The sequence below is a fragment of the Trachypithecus francoisi genome, unplaced genomic scaffold (assembly GCF_009764315.1).
Source record: "Trachypithecus francoisi isolate TF-2019V2 unplaced genomic scaffold, Tfra_2.0 Contig01621, whole genome shotgun sequence".
NCBI lineage: Eukaryota > Metazoa > Chordata > Mammalia > Primates > Cercopithecidae > Trachypithecus > Trachypithecus francoisi.
The window spans coordinates 69,359-82,924 of NW_022681446.1; the positions used below are offsets into that span (position 1 = coordinate 69,359).

General features: G+C 59.3%; 1 protein-coding gene across 1 annotated transcript in view; it reads left to right on the forward strand.

Annotated features, from left to right (window-relative positions):
- The window catches only part of LOC117074583 (histone-lysine N-methyltransferase PRDM16), a gene marked incomplete at its 5' end in the record, with an annotated part of 55,523 nt that overhangs the window by 36,258 nt on the left and 5,699 nt on the right, over nucleotides 1–13,566 (forward strand). Inside the window, 4 exons of the mRNA XM_033196205.1 lie at nucleotides 6,672–6,841; nucleotides 7,115–7,289; nucleotides 11,655–11,891; nucleotides 12,743–12,917. Of these exons, the coding sequence (XP_033052096.1) occupies nucleotides 6,672–6,841; nucleotides 7,115–7,289; nucleotides 11,655–11,891; nucleotides 12,743–12,917 (757 nt within the window). The remainder of the gene's footprint in view (nucleotides 1–6,671; nucleotides 6,842–7,114; nucleotides 7,290–11,654; nucleotides 11,892–12,742; nucleotides 12,918–13,566) is intronic.

A 13,566-nucleotide genomic window follows, 5' to 3' on the forward strand; every position in this document is an offset into this window, starting at 1 on the left:
TGACACATGCAGGGTGTGTCTGTTCACAGAGGCCACTGGGGATAGAGAGTGCTTCACACGGCTGAAGTTGACGGCATAAGATGTCTGTCCTCTGGCCACACAGAGCTAGAGGGACCACATGATAATGCAAGCACTGGGGACTCCGTTTGTGTCTCCATCCCTGGGGAAGGAGACCAGCTGAGGCACCTGTACATGTTTTGGTCACTGACCCCCACTCTGAGACAGAGCAAGCATCCCCGGCTGCTCCAGGGCTGTGTCCCAACTCGCAGGGTAAATGACAGCTCATACGACTTATAGGTCATCTGTTCAATGCTCACAGCCCTCCCCAACTCACAGTCCCCCCCTTGCCCACCCTTCAAAAAATAGTGACTTACAACTTAACAAAGGCTAGCAACAGGAAGATTTATTTGGTCTGGTCCCCTCCCAGAAAATGAGCTGTGTGTTTTTTCTGTAATGAGAGCCGACTTCTGGACAGCGTTGTGTGCTAGGAGTCCCCAGAGGGTCGGGGCGGTGTTTATAGAAGAATTTAATTATCATTGATTTCTTTTGCTCTCTCCAATCTGTGAGTTTCGACTTTGGTAACAATAATTGCTTTGCAAGTTTGTGTTGCAAATCCTGACTTTATCTGGCTCAAGGCAGGTCTGTGCCGAGGGGTTTGGAGCGTGTAGCTTTCCTTTCGATACCACTGGCTTTGATAATCTGGTTTCTAGACTGGCTTTGATAATCAGAAGGATTTTAAGTTGGAGGAGGGAAAGTGCCGGCCATCCCCAGAAGCCTGCCAAGAGGAGCCCAAGCCCCCCATGCCCACCCCAGTGTGAGCCCCTTCCCGGTGCCAGCACCCACGCGTGTGCCCGCCGCATGTGCGTATGTGTGTGCCCTGGAGAGGTCGGGCTGACGCAGCCCCACGCAAGCAGGAGGAAGCGGGCTTCTCATGGGTTGCCTAGAGCGATCGGGTAATCAAACCAGATGACATTGGAAGCCTCTTCCGTTGAGGTCCTTGCCTCAAAGGACCTGAAATCATTCAGAATGTGGTTCAAAGCCCTGAGGCAGGGAACATAGAGCCTTTGGTGCACCAAATACATTTCCTGGAGGTAACTTGGCCCCTAGCTTCTCCTGGCCTCGAGGTCTTTGAGTGAAGTGGGAAGGTGAGATTCAGTTAATGTCACTCTTATTTCTTAAAAATAAAAATAAAGCATGTAAGCTTTGTGGAATTTGGGTTGGAGAAGCATAAACATTGAAATGGGAATGGGGAAGGGGGCTGCTCCTTGGTCTTCATCCCGACAGCCGGCCTGGAGGCCTCTCTGGGACGATGCCCCGTGGAGCCTGGAGTCACACCCTGGATGCGAGCCTGCTCGGGCTGCCCAGGACTCCTACCGGGACCCGAGATTCCCGCCTCAGGGCTGCTGGCTCCCTGGTCTGCCCTGTGCTTCCGTCACCCCCAGACTCAGTCCTGCCTTCCGTGTGAAGCTGGAGCGTGCAAGGGAGGCATGGTTGTGCTTCCATCGGGGGCTGCAGGTGGCCCGTGCCTGTCCTTTCCTTTTGTTTTATTTTTACTGCTGGGTTTCAAAATACCTTCTTTCTTCCTCTTCCCTCACTTTTACAGTCACCAAAAGCAGTTCCCCCTGTAGTGGTTGCAGGAGACCCCGCTGGATCCCAGGAAGGATGCCGCTGCCCAGGGCTCAGGGGCCCGGGGGCCCTGGCCACCTCCCCTTGACCTGCCCATGCTCTGTTGTCCCCCTGCCAATGGCTCCCCTGGGAGTGCGGCAGGCAGTGTCACAGCAAGGTCCTCTCAAGGCCTTCCGCAGTGCACTGGGGCCAGGCTACCCTGCACATTCTCCTTCCTTTTGGAGCTCACAGGCGTGTTATTTTACACAGTGAGGCCATCAATTTCACCGGCCGCTTGTCAGCTTATTTACAACGCAGACCCCAGCTGCTTGGAGAACTCTGCTCCCTTGCAGCCCTGGACTCGCGGCTCCCCTAAATTTCAAATGGACTTCTCTCTCTGGGCCATTTATTTAGATTAGAAGCAAGAGAGGGCCACGTTCAGGGTTCTCCGCAACCAAATGGAACGCACAGCCCCATCCGTGGCTCTCCCCGGCCCCAGAACTTCACACAAGGGACTTGCTCTCCAGTTTCATGAACAAACTTCTTTTCCAATCCCATTTCTTACCTCAGATCCCCAATTGCTAGGGTTTATGCAGGAGCCATTAGGTGGAGTTTCTGCAAAGGTTGCTGCATTTCCAAAGAAACCAGGAACTGAATGAGCTGTGTGTGAGCACACATTCACACAGACAAGCAGACACACTGGCAGGCAGACAGGCAGGCGGACAGACAGGCAGACGGACAGACAGGCAGGCGGACAGACAGGCAGACGGACAGACAGGCAGACGGACAGACAGGCAGACGGACAGACAGGCAGGCAGACGGACAGACAGACAGGCAGACACACTGGCAGGCAGACAGGCAGGCGGACAGACAGGCAGACGGACAGACAGGCAGACGGACAGACAGACAGACAGGCAGACACACTGGCAGGCAGACAGGCAGGCGGACAGACAGGCAGACGGACAGACAGGCAGACGGACAGACAGGCAGGCAGACGGACAGACAGACAGACAGGCAGACAGGCAGGCAGGCAAACGAGCAAAAAGGCAGACAGACAGACCAGTAGGTGGACAGACAAGAAGACAGACAGACAGGCAGATAGACAGGCAGACAGACAGGCAAGTGGACAGACAGGCAGGTGGACAGACAGACAGGCAGACAGGCAGGAAGGCAGACAGACAGACAGGTAGGCAGACAGGCAGGCAGACAGGCAGGAAGACAGACAGACAGGCAGACACACTGGCAGGCAGACAGGCAGGCGGACAGACAGGCAGACGGACAGACAGGCAGACAGACAGGAAGGCAGACAGACAGACAGGCAGACACACTGGCAGGCAGACAGGCAGGCAGACAGGCAGGAAGGCAGACAGACAGACAGGCAGACGGACAGACAGGCAGGCAGACGGACAGACAGACAGACAGGCAGACAGGCAGGCAGGCAAACGAGCAAAAAGGCAGACAGACAGACCAGTAGGTGGACAGACAAGAAGACAGACAGACAGGCAGATAGACAGGCAGACAGACAGGCAAGTGGACAGACAGGCAGGTGGACAGACAGACAGGCAGACAGGCAGGAAGGCAGACAGACAGACAGGTAGGCAGACAGGCAGGGCAGACAGGCAGGAAGACAGACAGGCAGGCGGACAGACAGGCAGGCAGACAGACAGAAAGACAGGCAGGCAGACAGACAGGCAGGCAAACAGGCAGGAAGGCAGACAGACAGGTAGGCAGACAGACAGATGGACAGACAGGCAGGCAGACAGACAGGAAGGCAGACAGGCAGGGTGGACAGGCAGGAAGGCAGACAGACAGGCAGACGGACAGACAGATGAACAGACAGGCAGGCAGACGGACAGGCAGGAAGGCAGGCAGACTGGCAGGCAGACAGACAATCAGGCAGGCAGACAGACTGGGCTGCGTCCACGTGCCAGAGGGGCACATGGCCCCAACTGGGTGGGAAGCCTCTGGCTGGGCAGGGCCTGAATGCTCAGACAGGCAGGTGCTTTGCCTCTGGGCTGGAGACGCAGGGTCCAGTGTGTCCTTTCTCGGCAGTCTGTCAGCCTCAAAAGTAGGGTGGTCCCAGGGCCGGGCACCACCGTTCCAGTCTAAGGATGTATCAGGGTGGGAGGTGTGAGAAAATGCATTCGGGGGTGTAAAATCCCTCCTTTCCCGGAGATTGTGTGGGACATGTCGGGTAGGGGGGCACCCAAGCATCTCCACCCCAGCTGCCGAAAGGGCGCCATCCTCGACCTTACTCTTGTGTGAGTTCACAGGCCAAGTAAAACAAGACTGCAGCACCGCCCAGGCAGGCTTTGTGGATGGCCCGTATAAGCCAGGGCGCTGCCTGTCACTGGGCTGCGGGAGGACAGGCTGGGACCTGGGTACCCGGAGGCAGCTCAGCTGACCTGGGGAGGAACAGGGGCTCCCAGAGAAGCCCACAGGCCGGGCCCCTGGGTTCAGGAGCAGAGAAGGCTGAGGGTCACTTCGGGGAAGCTTGGGGACTTCCATCACAAATGGTTCCTTGCCTGTCTCCCGTGGAAGAAGCCAGAGTGAGCCTGACCTCTGGCAACAGTTGGAAGATTCGGGAACTGAGTGGACGAAGCCTTAGGGCAGCCCTGGGGGCGAAGTGGGCGGGACGTGGAAATGCCATGGCCAGCTGTGGGAGAGGAGGGCCCTTCTCCCGGGACTGCCCCCGTTCTCTAGGGGGCCCATTATCAGACAGACTTCCTAGGTTCTGCCAGGCAGCATGGGGAGCCGGGGAGACTCGCAGGCTGTGAGATTCCCAGGACAGTTTCTCACGGCGACAGCCCCTCCGTGTGGGGAACGCTGAGCTCCCGGGCCCGGCGGCAGCACCCGGAAGGTGCAAGACTGAAGCTTCCTGCCTCGGGGAGGCCCCTGCGGGTGTGTTGATGGTGGTCAGACTCCCTCGCCAGGCTTTTGTGATAGCAAACACCGGTCTAGGCCCCTCCTGTACAGGGCAGCACCGCGCCGAGAAGGCTGAACCACACAGCCCCTCCCAGTCTGGTAGGCCAGGACTCCCAAGTGTCGCCAGGCACGTCCCCATCCATGTGACAAGGGCACATGACCCGTATGCTGCACTGGAGCGGGCTACCAGCACCGGTCGGGGCGGGGTGGGGCCTCTGGGAGTCCTGTCCTCTGTGGCAACGAAGGCCACTGTGCTTAGAGCAGCCACGCCCCCTTCGAGTGAACAAACCCTGCCCAGTCCTGGTGCCTCCACACAGGCTCCCACAGAGGCCCTGGCCTGGTCTCTGGCTGCTGCCAAGCCCCCCTGCCAGGATCCTGCCGCAGCGGATGGACTTTCTGCGTGCTGTACTGTGGACATCATGGAGCTTGTTTTGTTTTCAAAATATGAAAATGCATGATCATATAAACAGAATGTTCAAGTGTGTGTGTGCCTCTGGGATCAGATAAGCACCCCTGCGGGCGTTCTGATAGCCAAGAGCACACACAAATGTGCACACACAGGCGTGGCACACATGCACACGCCAAGCACACATGTGCAACTGAAAACCAAGCAATCACGGTTCCCTTCACCGTCGCCCAGCCCAGCCAGGTGCCTGTCAGTAAGCCAGCCCTGCCCTCCCTGGGTGCCCCGCGGGGAGGAGGCTGTGTCTTCACAGAGGCAGCGCACGTGCCTCTGCAGAGCTCGTGGGGTTCCTCCTTAGCTCATGCCCAGCTCCCCCTGTTCATTTCAGGCGTGATTTTCTTGCTGCTCAATGCACATGTTGCCCAGGCCCCCTAACTCTCAGCCCCGCTCTCTAAACTGAGAGAGAACAACCCTCCCTTTTCCTGCCTGCAGGGTCACCACGTGTGGCTGTGGAGGTCACTGCCAGGGCAAGGGCCCCATGCTGAGGGGGAGCCTCCCCACACAGCCCTCCTCCATCGCTCGTTATGATGACTTTCCAGCAGCAAAAGGCCTTGCTCTGATAAGCTCAGGGTGTTAGAGTCCTGCTCTGCCTGATGCCGTGGAGGCCAGATGGGGGAAGGGGGTCTCATCCCACCTTTCCCGTGTGCGTGGCGCAGGCTGGCCGCAGCCCTGCCCACCCTGGGGGAGTAAAGATAACCCGAGCCCGGAGCTGGCAGTGCCCAGAGGAGCCAGTGTGGTCTTTGTGTCCTTAATAGAGGAGGCAGCCACCAGGTAGCAACCTCCAGGGCAGCCCCCAAGCCCTCCATGAATGGATTGGCAAACTGAGGCTCCAAGTGAGGTGGGGCCTGCCCAGGGGCCCCCAGCCACCTCGAGGGCTGGAGGAGGAAGGTCACAGGGAGCTGGTCTGGGTGCTGGTCTGTGGAACCCTCCACCTGGGAGACTGGCCGGCCGTGTGTCCTTCCATGGAGCACGGCCGCCCTCCGGAGGCTGCAAGGAGCACATCATCCTCCGGCGGCCACCTGCGGGCCCCGGGGCCTGGGGGCCAGGGAGAACCAGACAACAGAGGGCGGGAGACGCTGGAAGGTCGGGGGCACCGCCTGCCCAGGGGACATGGGACACACTCCGGGGGGATCCACCACCCACAGAACAGTAAACGAATGAACCCCTGCTTTTTTTGGGGGGACAGACTCTCTCTCTGTCGCCCAGGCTGGAGTGCAGTGGTGCGATCTCTGCTCACTGCAAGCTCCACCTCCCGGGGTCACACCATTCTCCTGCCTCAGCCTCCCGAGTAGCTGGGACCATAGGCGCCGCCACCATGCCCAGCTAATTTTTTGTATTTTTTAGTAGAGACGGGGTTTCACCGTGTTAGCCAGGATGGTCTTGATCTCCTGACCTCGTGATCTGCCCGCCTTGGCCTCCCAAAGTGCTGGGATTCCAGGCGTGAGCCACTGTGCCTGGCCCTTGAACTTCTTGAAGTTGGGGCTGTTTCTAGAGACAGCTTCCCCAGGACGCCTTTCACTCTCCAGCTGGGAGATCCAGCAGCCTCCGGGACACGGCGGGGCAAAGCTATGCACGGTGCACGGGGCAGGGACACGAGCTCCCTTCCCCTCACCCCCTGTGGCCCGGCCTGCCAGGCAGAGCCAGAGCCTGCGCTGAGGAGTGCGTGTGCCTCTTCCAGGTGTAAGTACTGCGACCGCTCCTTCAGCATCTCTTCGAACCTCCAGCGGCACGTCCGGAACATCCACAACAAGGAGAAGCCCTTCAAATGCCACCTGTGCAACCGCTGCTTCGGGCAGCAGACCAACCTGGACCGGCACCTCAAGAAGCACGAGCATGAGAACGCACCAGGTGGGCCACCCACACGGGCAGGCCCCACAGAGGGGGAGGGGAAGAGGAGGGGAGGGGGCACCGGGCAGGGAAGAGGGCCACAGACGATACCTCAGGAAGCCAACAGGCACCCCTCAAACCGTAGTCATTCAAGAGAACCCAGAGCTCTCCAGTGTCCCTAAGAAACCTGCCTCCCTAAGAGCACCCCAAGTGTGCACTGTTCGCGCCTGGTTTGCCCCATGGAGGGAGGGGTTCAGCAAGAGGCCACCGCCTGACGCTCTCTCCCCTCCGCAGTGAGCCAGCACCCCGGGGTCCTCACGAACCACCTGGGGACCAGCACCTCCTCTCCCACCTCAGAGTCGGACAACCACGCACTTTTAGACGAGAAAGAAGATTCTTATTTCTCAGAAATCAGAAACTTTATTGCCAATAGCGAGATGAACCAAGCATCAACGCGAACAGAGAAACGGTAAGAAAACTCTCTCCGGCTGGGCAAGGTCTGGACCCGGCCAACAGCCCTGCATGGCCACCCTCAGAGGACCCCAGCACCAGCCCCTGGCACATCCAGAAAGGCACAGTGGGGGCCTCACCACAGAGGGTGAGGCCCCCAGGCTCTGGGAACCTGGGGAAGCTGTGCTGTCTGCCTCAGTTCCTCCACCTGGAGAGTCATGAGAGTAAGCACCCCTGGGCTTACTGACCTCACTGTTAACGGATATGTGCGCAAAACACTAGCCAGATGACCAAGCCGGCCACAAGTTCAGCTGTGCCTCTGAAACTCGAGGACATTTTTATTTAATCTGAGGCACTAAAGGTTTCCAAACCAAAATGCTTCACCTTGAAATACACACATGCACACACATACACATGTGTACACATGTAATACACATGCACGCACACACATGCACATACGTATATGCCCCGTGTACACGTACACATTCACATGCACATATGCACACAGATGCACATGTGTACACGTGTATACATATGCAGGTGCATGCAGGTGCCCCAATACAGGCATGCACGTACACACACGCACACACATGTGTACATAACATATGCATGCATAAACATCTGCATAGATCTACACACATGCATGTGCACACATGCAAGTACATGCACATGGACAGTGTGTGCACGTACACATGCGTGATGGACAGTCATGTGCACACACATAGAGACACAGGTATATGCATGTGCGCATGTGCATATAAACACACAGAGCAGAACAAGGTGGAATTCAGATCCAGGAATATTGGTGCGTGCTCTGTGCAACCTGGGATATCAGGGCTCCATGTGCCCCACTTACTCTGGGGGAGCCTTCAGACACCCTAGCAGAGCTGCTTCCTGTGTAAAAGCTAAAGCCAGGCCAGCTGGCAGAGAACCGAAGATGTTCCAAACTCTAAGAGGCCTGAGGGGTGATGCCGATTCTACAGAAGGGAAAACGAGGCCCACAGAAGTGAGGTGCCTCGCTCAGGCCCAGAACCTGGAGCCAGAGCCCGAGCTCTTATCTCACTGGCCATGGGTGGTCTAAGGCTGTGTACCTGCAGGGCCCAGCTCACTCCCTACCACCTTCAGCAGGTGAGGAAGAATCCCCCTGAAACCCGGGCTCCCTAAGAGCCCAGCCGCTCCTCCAGGGCAGGGCTGTGTCTTCCTGTCATTGCTTTTAGGAGAGTGGGGGTACCTGGAAAGAGGCGTCCAAGAAATAAACACAGGAGGCAGTTGGACACTGGCTCTGGCAAAGCCACATTCCAAATCTGTGCCCCTCCTAGGAAGGTGAGCTCGCCTGTAGGACCCTCAGCATCTTCTTCCATCAGAGCCCAGGGCAGGCTCAGAGGAGGGGTCAGGGGGAGAAGCTGGCCATGGGCCATGGTCCCAAAAGCCTCACCTCCACCCTGCTGCAACCCCACCTGCTCTGCAGCCCCAACGTTGTCCCTGCATTCCCCGCTGGGCTCCAGGAACAATGGCCTGAAGGGAACTCAGCTCTGGCCATGCTGAGACAGCCGCACGGGAGCTATTCGTGTTCCCTGCAGCTGCGTGTCAGACCCATAAGCGCCACGGGCCAGGCCTTACCTATGCCCCACAGCCCTGTCCCCAGGCACGATCCCCTAAACTACAGCTCCCAGAGTAAGACCAGGCGAGGAACAAGTGAGGATTCTTCGGTGGCATCCTTGCCAGGGTGAGCCTAGAAGCAGGAGTGTGTGCAGAGGCTGAACCACCTGGAGAACAGCAAGGCCCCCATTCCCCAAGCTAGGGTGGCAGCCCGGCCATACTGCAGAAGACCCACCAGGACAGAGGGCTGTCTCCAGGAGAAAGAGGTATGGCTGGGCCTCCCCATCGCCTTTGCCAAGGCCCACCATGCCCTGCTCCTCACAGCCCTAGGAATGGGGACAAGGGAGGCTCTCAACACCTCAGAACATACGGGCATAGCTGGTCACAGACCCAGGCCTTCAGAAGGCCCATCCTGCAGAGGCAAGGTCCCCAGGTCCAACTGGCCTTGTCCTGAGAGCCCCCACGTCACTGTCGAAAATGAGAATAGGGCAAGATGGACATAGGCAGCCAGTTCCTGGGGTGGCAGGGCATTCCCTGGGCCTCCTGCGGAACCAGCTCCTGCCATCTGCCATCAGAAAGGGTCCATGCCTGTCGGACGTCCTGGTCCTGCAGCCCAGCAAACCCCTGAGTTGAATTATGTCCCTCAACATTCCCAGGTGGAAGTCCCAGCCCCCAGTATTTCAGAATGGGACTCTCTTCAGAGATAAGGTCTTTAAGGAGGGATTAAGCAGAGGCCACACTGGAGTAGAGTGGGCCCCAATCCAGCAGCACTGACAGCCTTGAAAAAAGGGAGAACGTGGAGAAAAACACGCAGAGGAGAAGGCCGAGGGAAAATGGAGACGGAGGTCGGGGTGATGCGCCTCCCAGCCAAGAGTCACCTAAGAGGGCCAAGAGTCGCCAAGGGTGGCCAAGGAGGGCCAAGAGTCGCCAAGGATGGCTAAGGAGGGCCAAGGGTCACCTAGGAGAGCCAAAGAAGGCCAAGGGTTGCCAAGGAGGGCCAAGGAGGGCCAGCAGCAGCAGGAGCTGGAGAGAGGCCAGGAACAGATTCTCCCCCAGAGTCTCGGAAGGAACGCAGCCTGCCCTCACCTGGATCTTGGACTTCTGGCCTCAGAGCTATAAAGGCATCCACGGCTGCTGCTTCAGGCCCCCATACTGTGGGGTTTGGTTTGGGCAGCTCTGGGAAACTGACTGTCCTCCCTGCTGGAGCCAAACCAGCCGCCAGGCCCTGTTCTGTGTCCGAGCCGGACACTCCGCTCCCCAACACTGGAAAGCAAATACTCTGTGCACCGGGGGTGTGCCGCAGACATAAAGAGGGCAAAGCCCCTGCCCCCAGCTGGCGGGGGTTCCATGCAAACCCACGTGGGGCCGCCAGGTGAGATCTCACGGCACATGCCCATGTGATGAGCCTGGGCCCTCACCCTGCGCCATCTCGTCCCGTCCTCAGAGCGGACAGGGAGAGGCATGTCCTCAGGTCATTGAGAGGATACAGGCCCCAAAGACAACCCCACCCAAGGGCACCTCACCAACAACCAGGGTGAGAACCAGGACCCAGATCCCAGCAGCTCCATGGCTGAGGAGATGGGTGTGTGTACAAGACGCTCCCAGCACCCAACATAGGCGACCAGGACCGAGGAACTGTCCTCAAGCCCTGAAGCCCGCTGAGGTTCTGCCCATCCTGGAAGGCAGAAAGACAAGAGATAGCGACGTGGCATCTGTGGAGAGCCAGGAGATTACGGCCTTCCCAAGCCCACTTCCTGTGCACACAGGCGAGTCTGAGACATGGAGGTCAGTCACTGGGAGACGCTGTCGCTTTCTTGCTTGGATGCCAAGAGCAGGACTCCTGCATCTCCCCCACACTATGGGTACCTCCCAGGGCGGTGAGGGCACTGCCCCCAGGCAGAGTGAGGACAAGGAAGAGTGGCCCTGGGGCTCTGGGCGTGGGCAGTCCAGGAACTGCATGCCCTGCCCTTTGCTTGGGCCCATCTACCAGCATGTCCAGCACCTACCTGGGGGCCCTCGGCTCCCCTGGGGCCCAGCCCATCCAAGACACAGCTCTTGGCCATGAACATGAAGATGAGCCAAACTCTAGTGGTTCTTCCTGAAAGAAATGAGAACACTCAGCCACGCCCATGCACACTTTGTTCTTTTTTCTAATACTGAGGAACCAGAGTGGAGGGGTCCTGCCAGGCTGTAATGACCCTGGGGGAAGTCAGGAGAGCCCTGGGCTGCAGGAGAGTCCCTTCAGGCTCTGAAGCAAGCTTGTCCTGGTGCTTTCAGACTGCTGACAACAGGCTTGGGGCCCTCACTCTCCAGATCCCAGAAAGCCCTCCGGGGCTCCCGGCTCTCGGGCCAATGCTCACGTCCTCAAGTTGTCAGCCTGAAATCCTTCCCCCCAAAGCCTGCCCTGAGGGTGCCTCTCGTGCAGTGCCCAGTCCCCGCACCAGTGCAGGACCAGCTTCCCCACAGGACTGCCCACTTCTTCCTCCCCAACACCGCCTGGCCCTGGTGTCCTCACAGCCACAACAGCCCCCTGCTGCTGGGCCTTGCCCCGCCCCCACCACCCTGAGCACTTGTCCTCCTCTCCTGGGATCGCCCCAAGGCCTCCGTGCCTCTCACTCTGCAGAGTCAGTGGCTGGACCCAGGGACCGGTGGGAGCTCCCTCAGGAAGGGGGCTGAGGGTCGTTGGGGGAGGCAGTGGGGGCAGAGCTGAGTCACCAGCCTTTGGGGGTCCATGGCAAGGAGAGAGATGCCTGAACTTGGCCAGTCTCCTCCTGTGTTATTTCAGGCCGGAGATGCAGGACGTGGACGGCAGCTCCCAGTGTCCAGGCCTAGCCAGCGAGAAGCAGGAGGACGTGGAGGAGGAGGATGACGATGACCTGGAGGAGGACGATGAGGACAGCCTGGCCGGGAAGTCGCAGGACGACACGGTGTCCCCCGCACCTGAACCCCAGGCCACCTATGAGGATGAGGAGGATGAGGAACCACCCGCCTCCCTGGCCGTGGGCTTCGACCACACCCGAAGGTGGGGGCAGCCGTGTGCTCCTGGACGGGGCAAGGGGGGAACGTGGGCGTCCATCAGGAGGGGGACCTCCCTCTTCAACCACTCGTGAGCCTATCCCAGGCTCAGCCCCTACTCCAGCACAGCCACCTCGGGGCTCCTGCACACAGGCCAGGGCAAGGCTGAGGCAGGGGCAGCAGGGTCAGGGGCTCTCAGCCCCCCACCCACCCCCAGGGGCCCTGGAGGCTGGAAGCAGAGTGTGGAGGGGAAAGCATTTCCCTGCACTGAGCAGACAAGGAGGCCCCGGCCCTGCAGCAGAGCTGCCCGTCAGCCTGGGACAGCGCGTGCAGCCCCTAGAGGGCCATGGGCACAGGGGCCAAGCACCCACTATTCTGTGCCGGCCAGAGCCACTTCCCCATGTCCTCAGTGTTCGCCGCCAGTATCAGGCTTGGGCGACACTGCCAGCATTCCCAGATCCCCCTGGGGAGGCTCTTCGGAGTGGCGTTTCCTCCCCAGCCTGGATGCCGCCCCCGAGTCCCGGGAGAGGGAGCCCCGGGCCTCTCGGAGCTGTCTGGGGTCTTAGAGCATTGAAGCCTCCTTCTCCACCCTCCACTCGATAGATCTGAGCCCCCTGCCTGCTGCCTGATGTGTATGCATGCACTCACCCCCTCCCTGACCTCTGTCCATCACTCTCCTGCATCCGTGTGGCTTCCCGTCCAGGCGTCTGTGTGTCTGTGTGTCTGTCTCCCTGTGCATGTGGCTGGCAGGATGCAGTGGCATGCATGCAGGCCCGGAGCAGGCCTTGCGGCATCAGAGAGGTGGCCAAGGCCAGGCTGCTAACAGCAGGCCCTCCCTCTCCCCGGTCATTGGTGCAGGTGTGCTGAGGACCATGAAGGCGGTCTGTTAGCTTTGGAGCCGATGCCGACTTTTGGGAAGGGGCTGGACCTCCGCAGAGCAGCTGAGGAAGCATTTGAAGTTAAAGATGTGCTTAATTCCACCTTAGATTCTGAGACTTTAAAACATACACTGTGCAGGCAGGCTAAGAACCAGGTAGGTACCCACCAGAGCCCTGCCCCCACCCCACCTGGCCTCCTCAGCCAGGGGACAGCCAGCACTCACCTCCCGCCGTGGCCCTCCCAGGCCTGGGGAAGCTCTGATCACTACTAACGCCCCTGTGCTGCATCCTCTAGATAGGCCCCAGCGACCACCGCCCTTCCGCAAGCTGGGGTGCAGCGGGGAGGGGCTGAGAGCCGATGACCCTGGCGGGACCCTCATGAGGGACCTCACTAGTGGACACAGGCAGCTCACCTTCCTGTGGTCCTCAGTGGGAAAGGTCTGTGAGCAGGTTTCTGGCCCGCCCAGCCGCCTTCGTCTCCCTCCCTCTCTGAGCTGGCCCCCAGTGGCCTGCTGTCCAGCCAGGTGGTCTCTGCTTCCCGGCTGGAGCTATGAGGTCAGCAAGGGCGCCAGGGTTGGCCCCAGGTGCTTCTCGGCTTCTCTCCTTAGGGCAGATGGCCCCAGGGCCCTGCCCACGCATCTCTCCAGTCTGTAGGGACTGGGGGTCTCATTCAGCTCTCTACAGCCCTCCCAGAGGAAACAGGTCCGCCCCAGGTCTCAGCAAAAGCCGTCTGCGTGTCTGTCTTTGTCTTTTTACTAATTCTGTCTGGAGTGTTAACTTGGGTGGAACAGTGTTGGGCTTCCC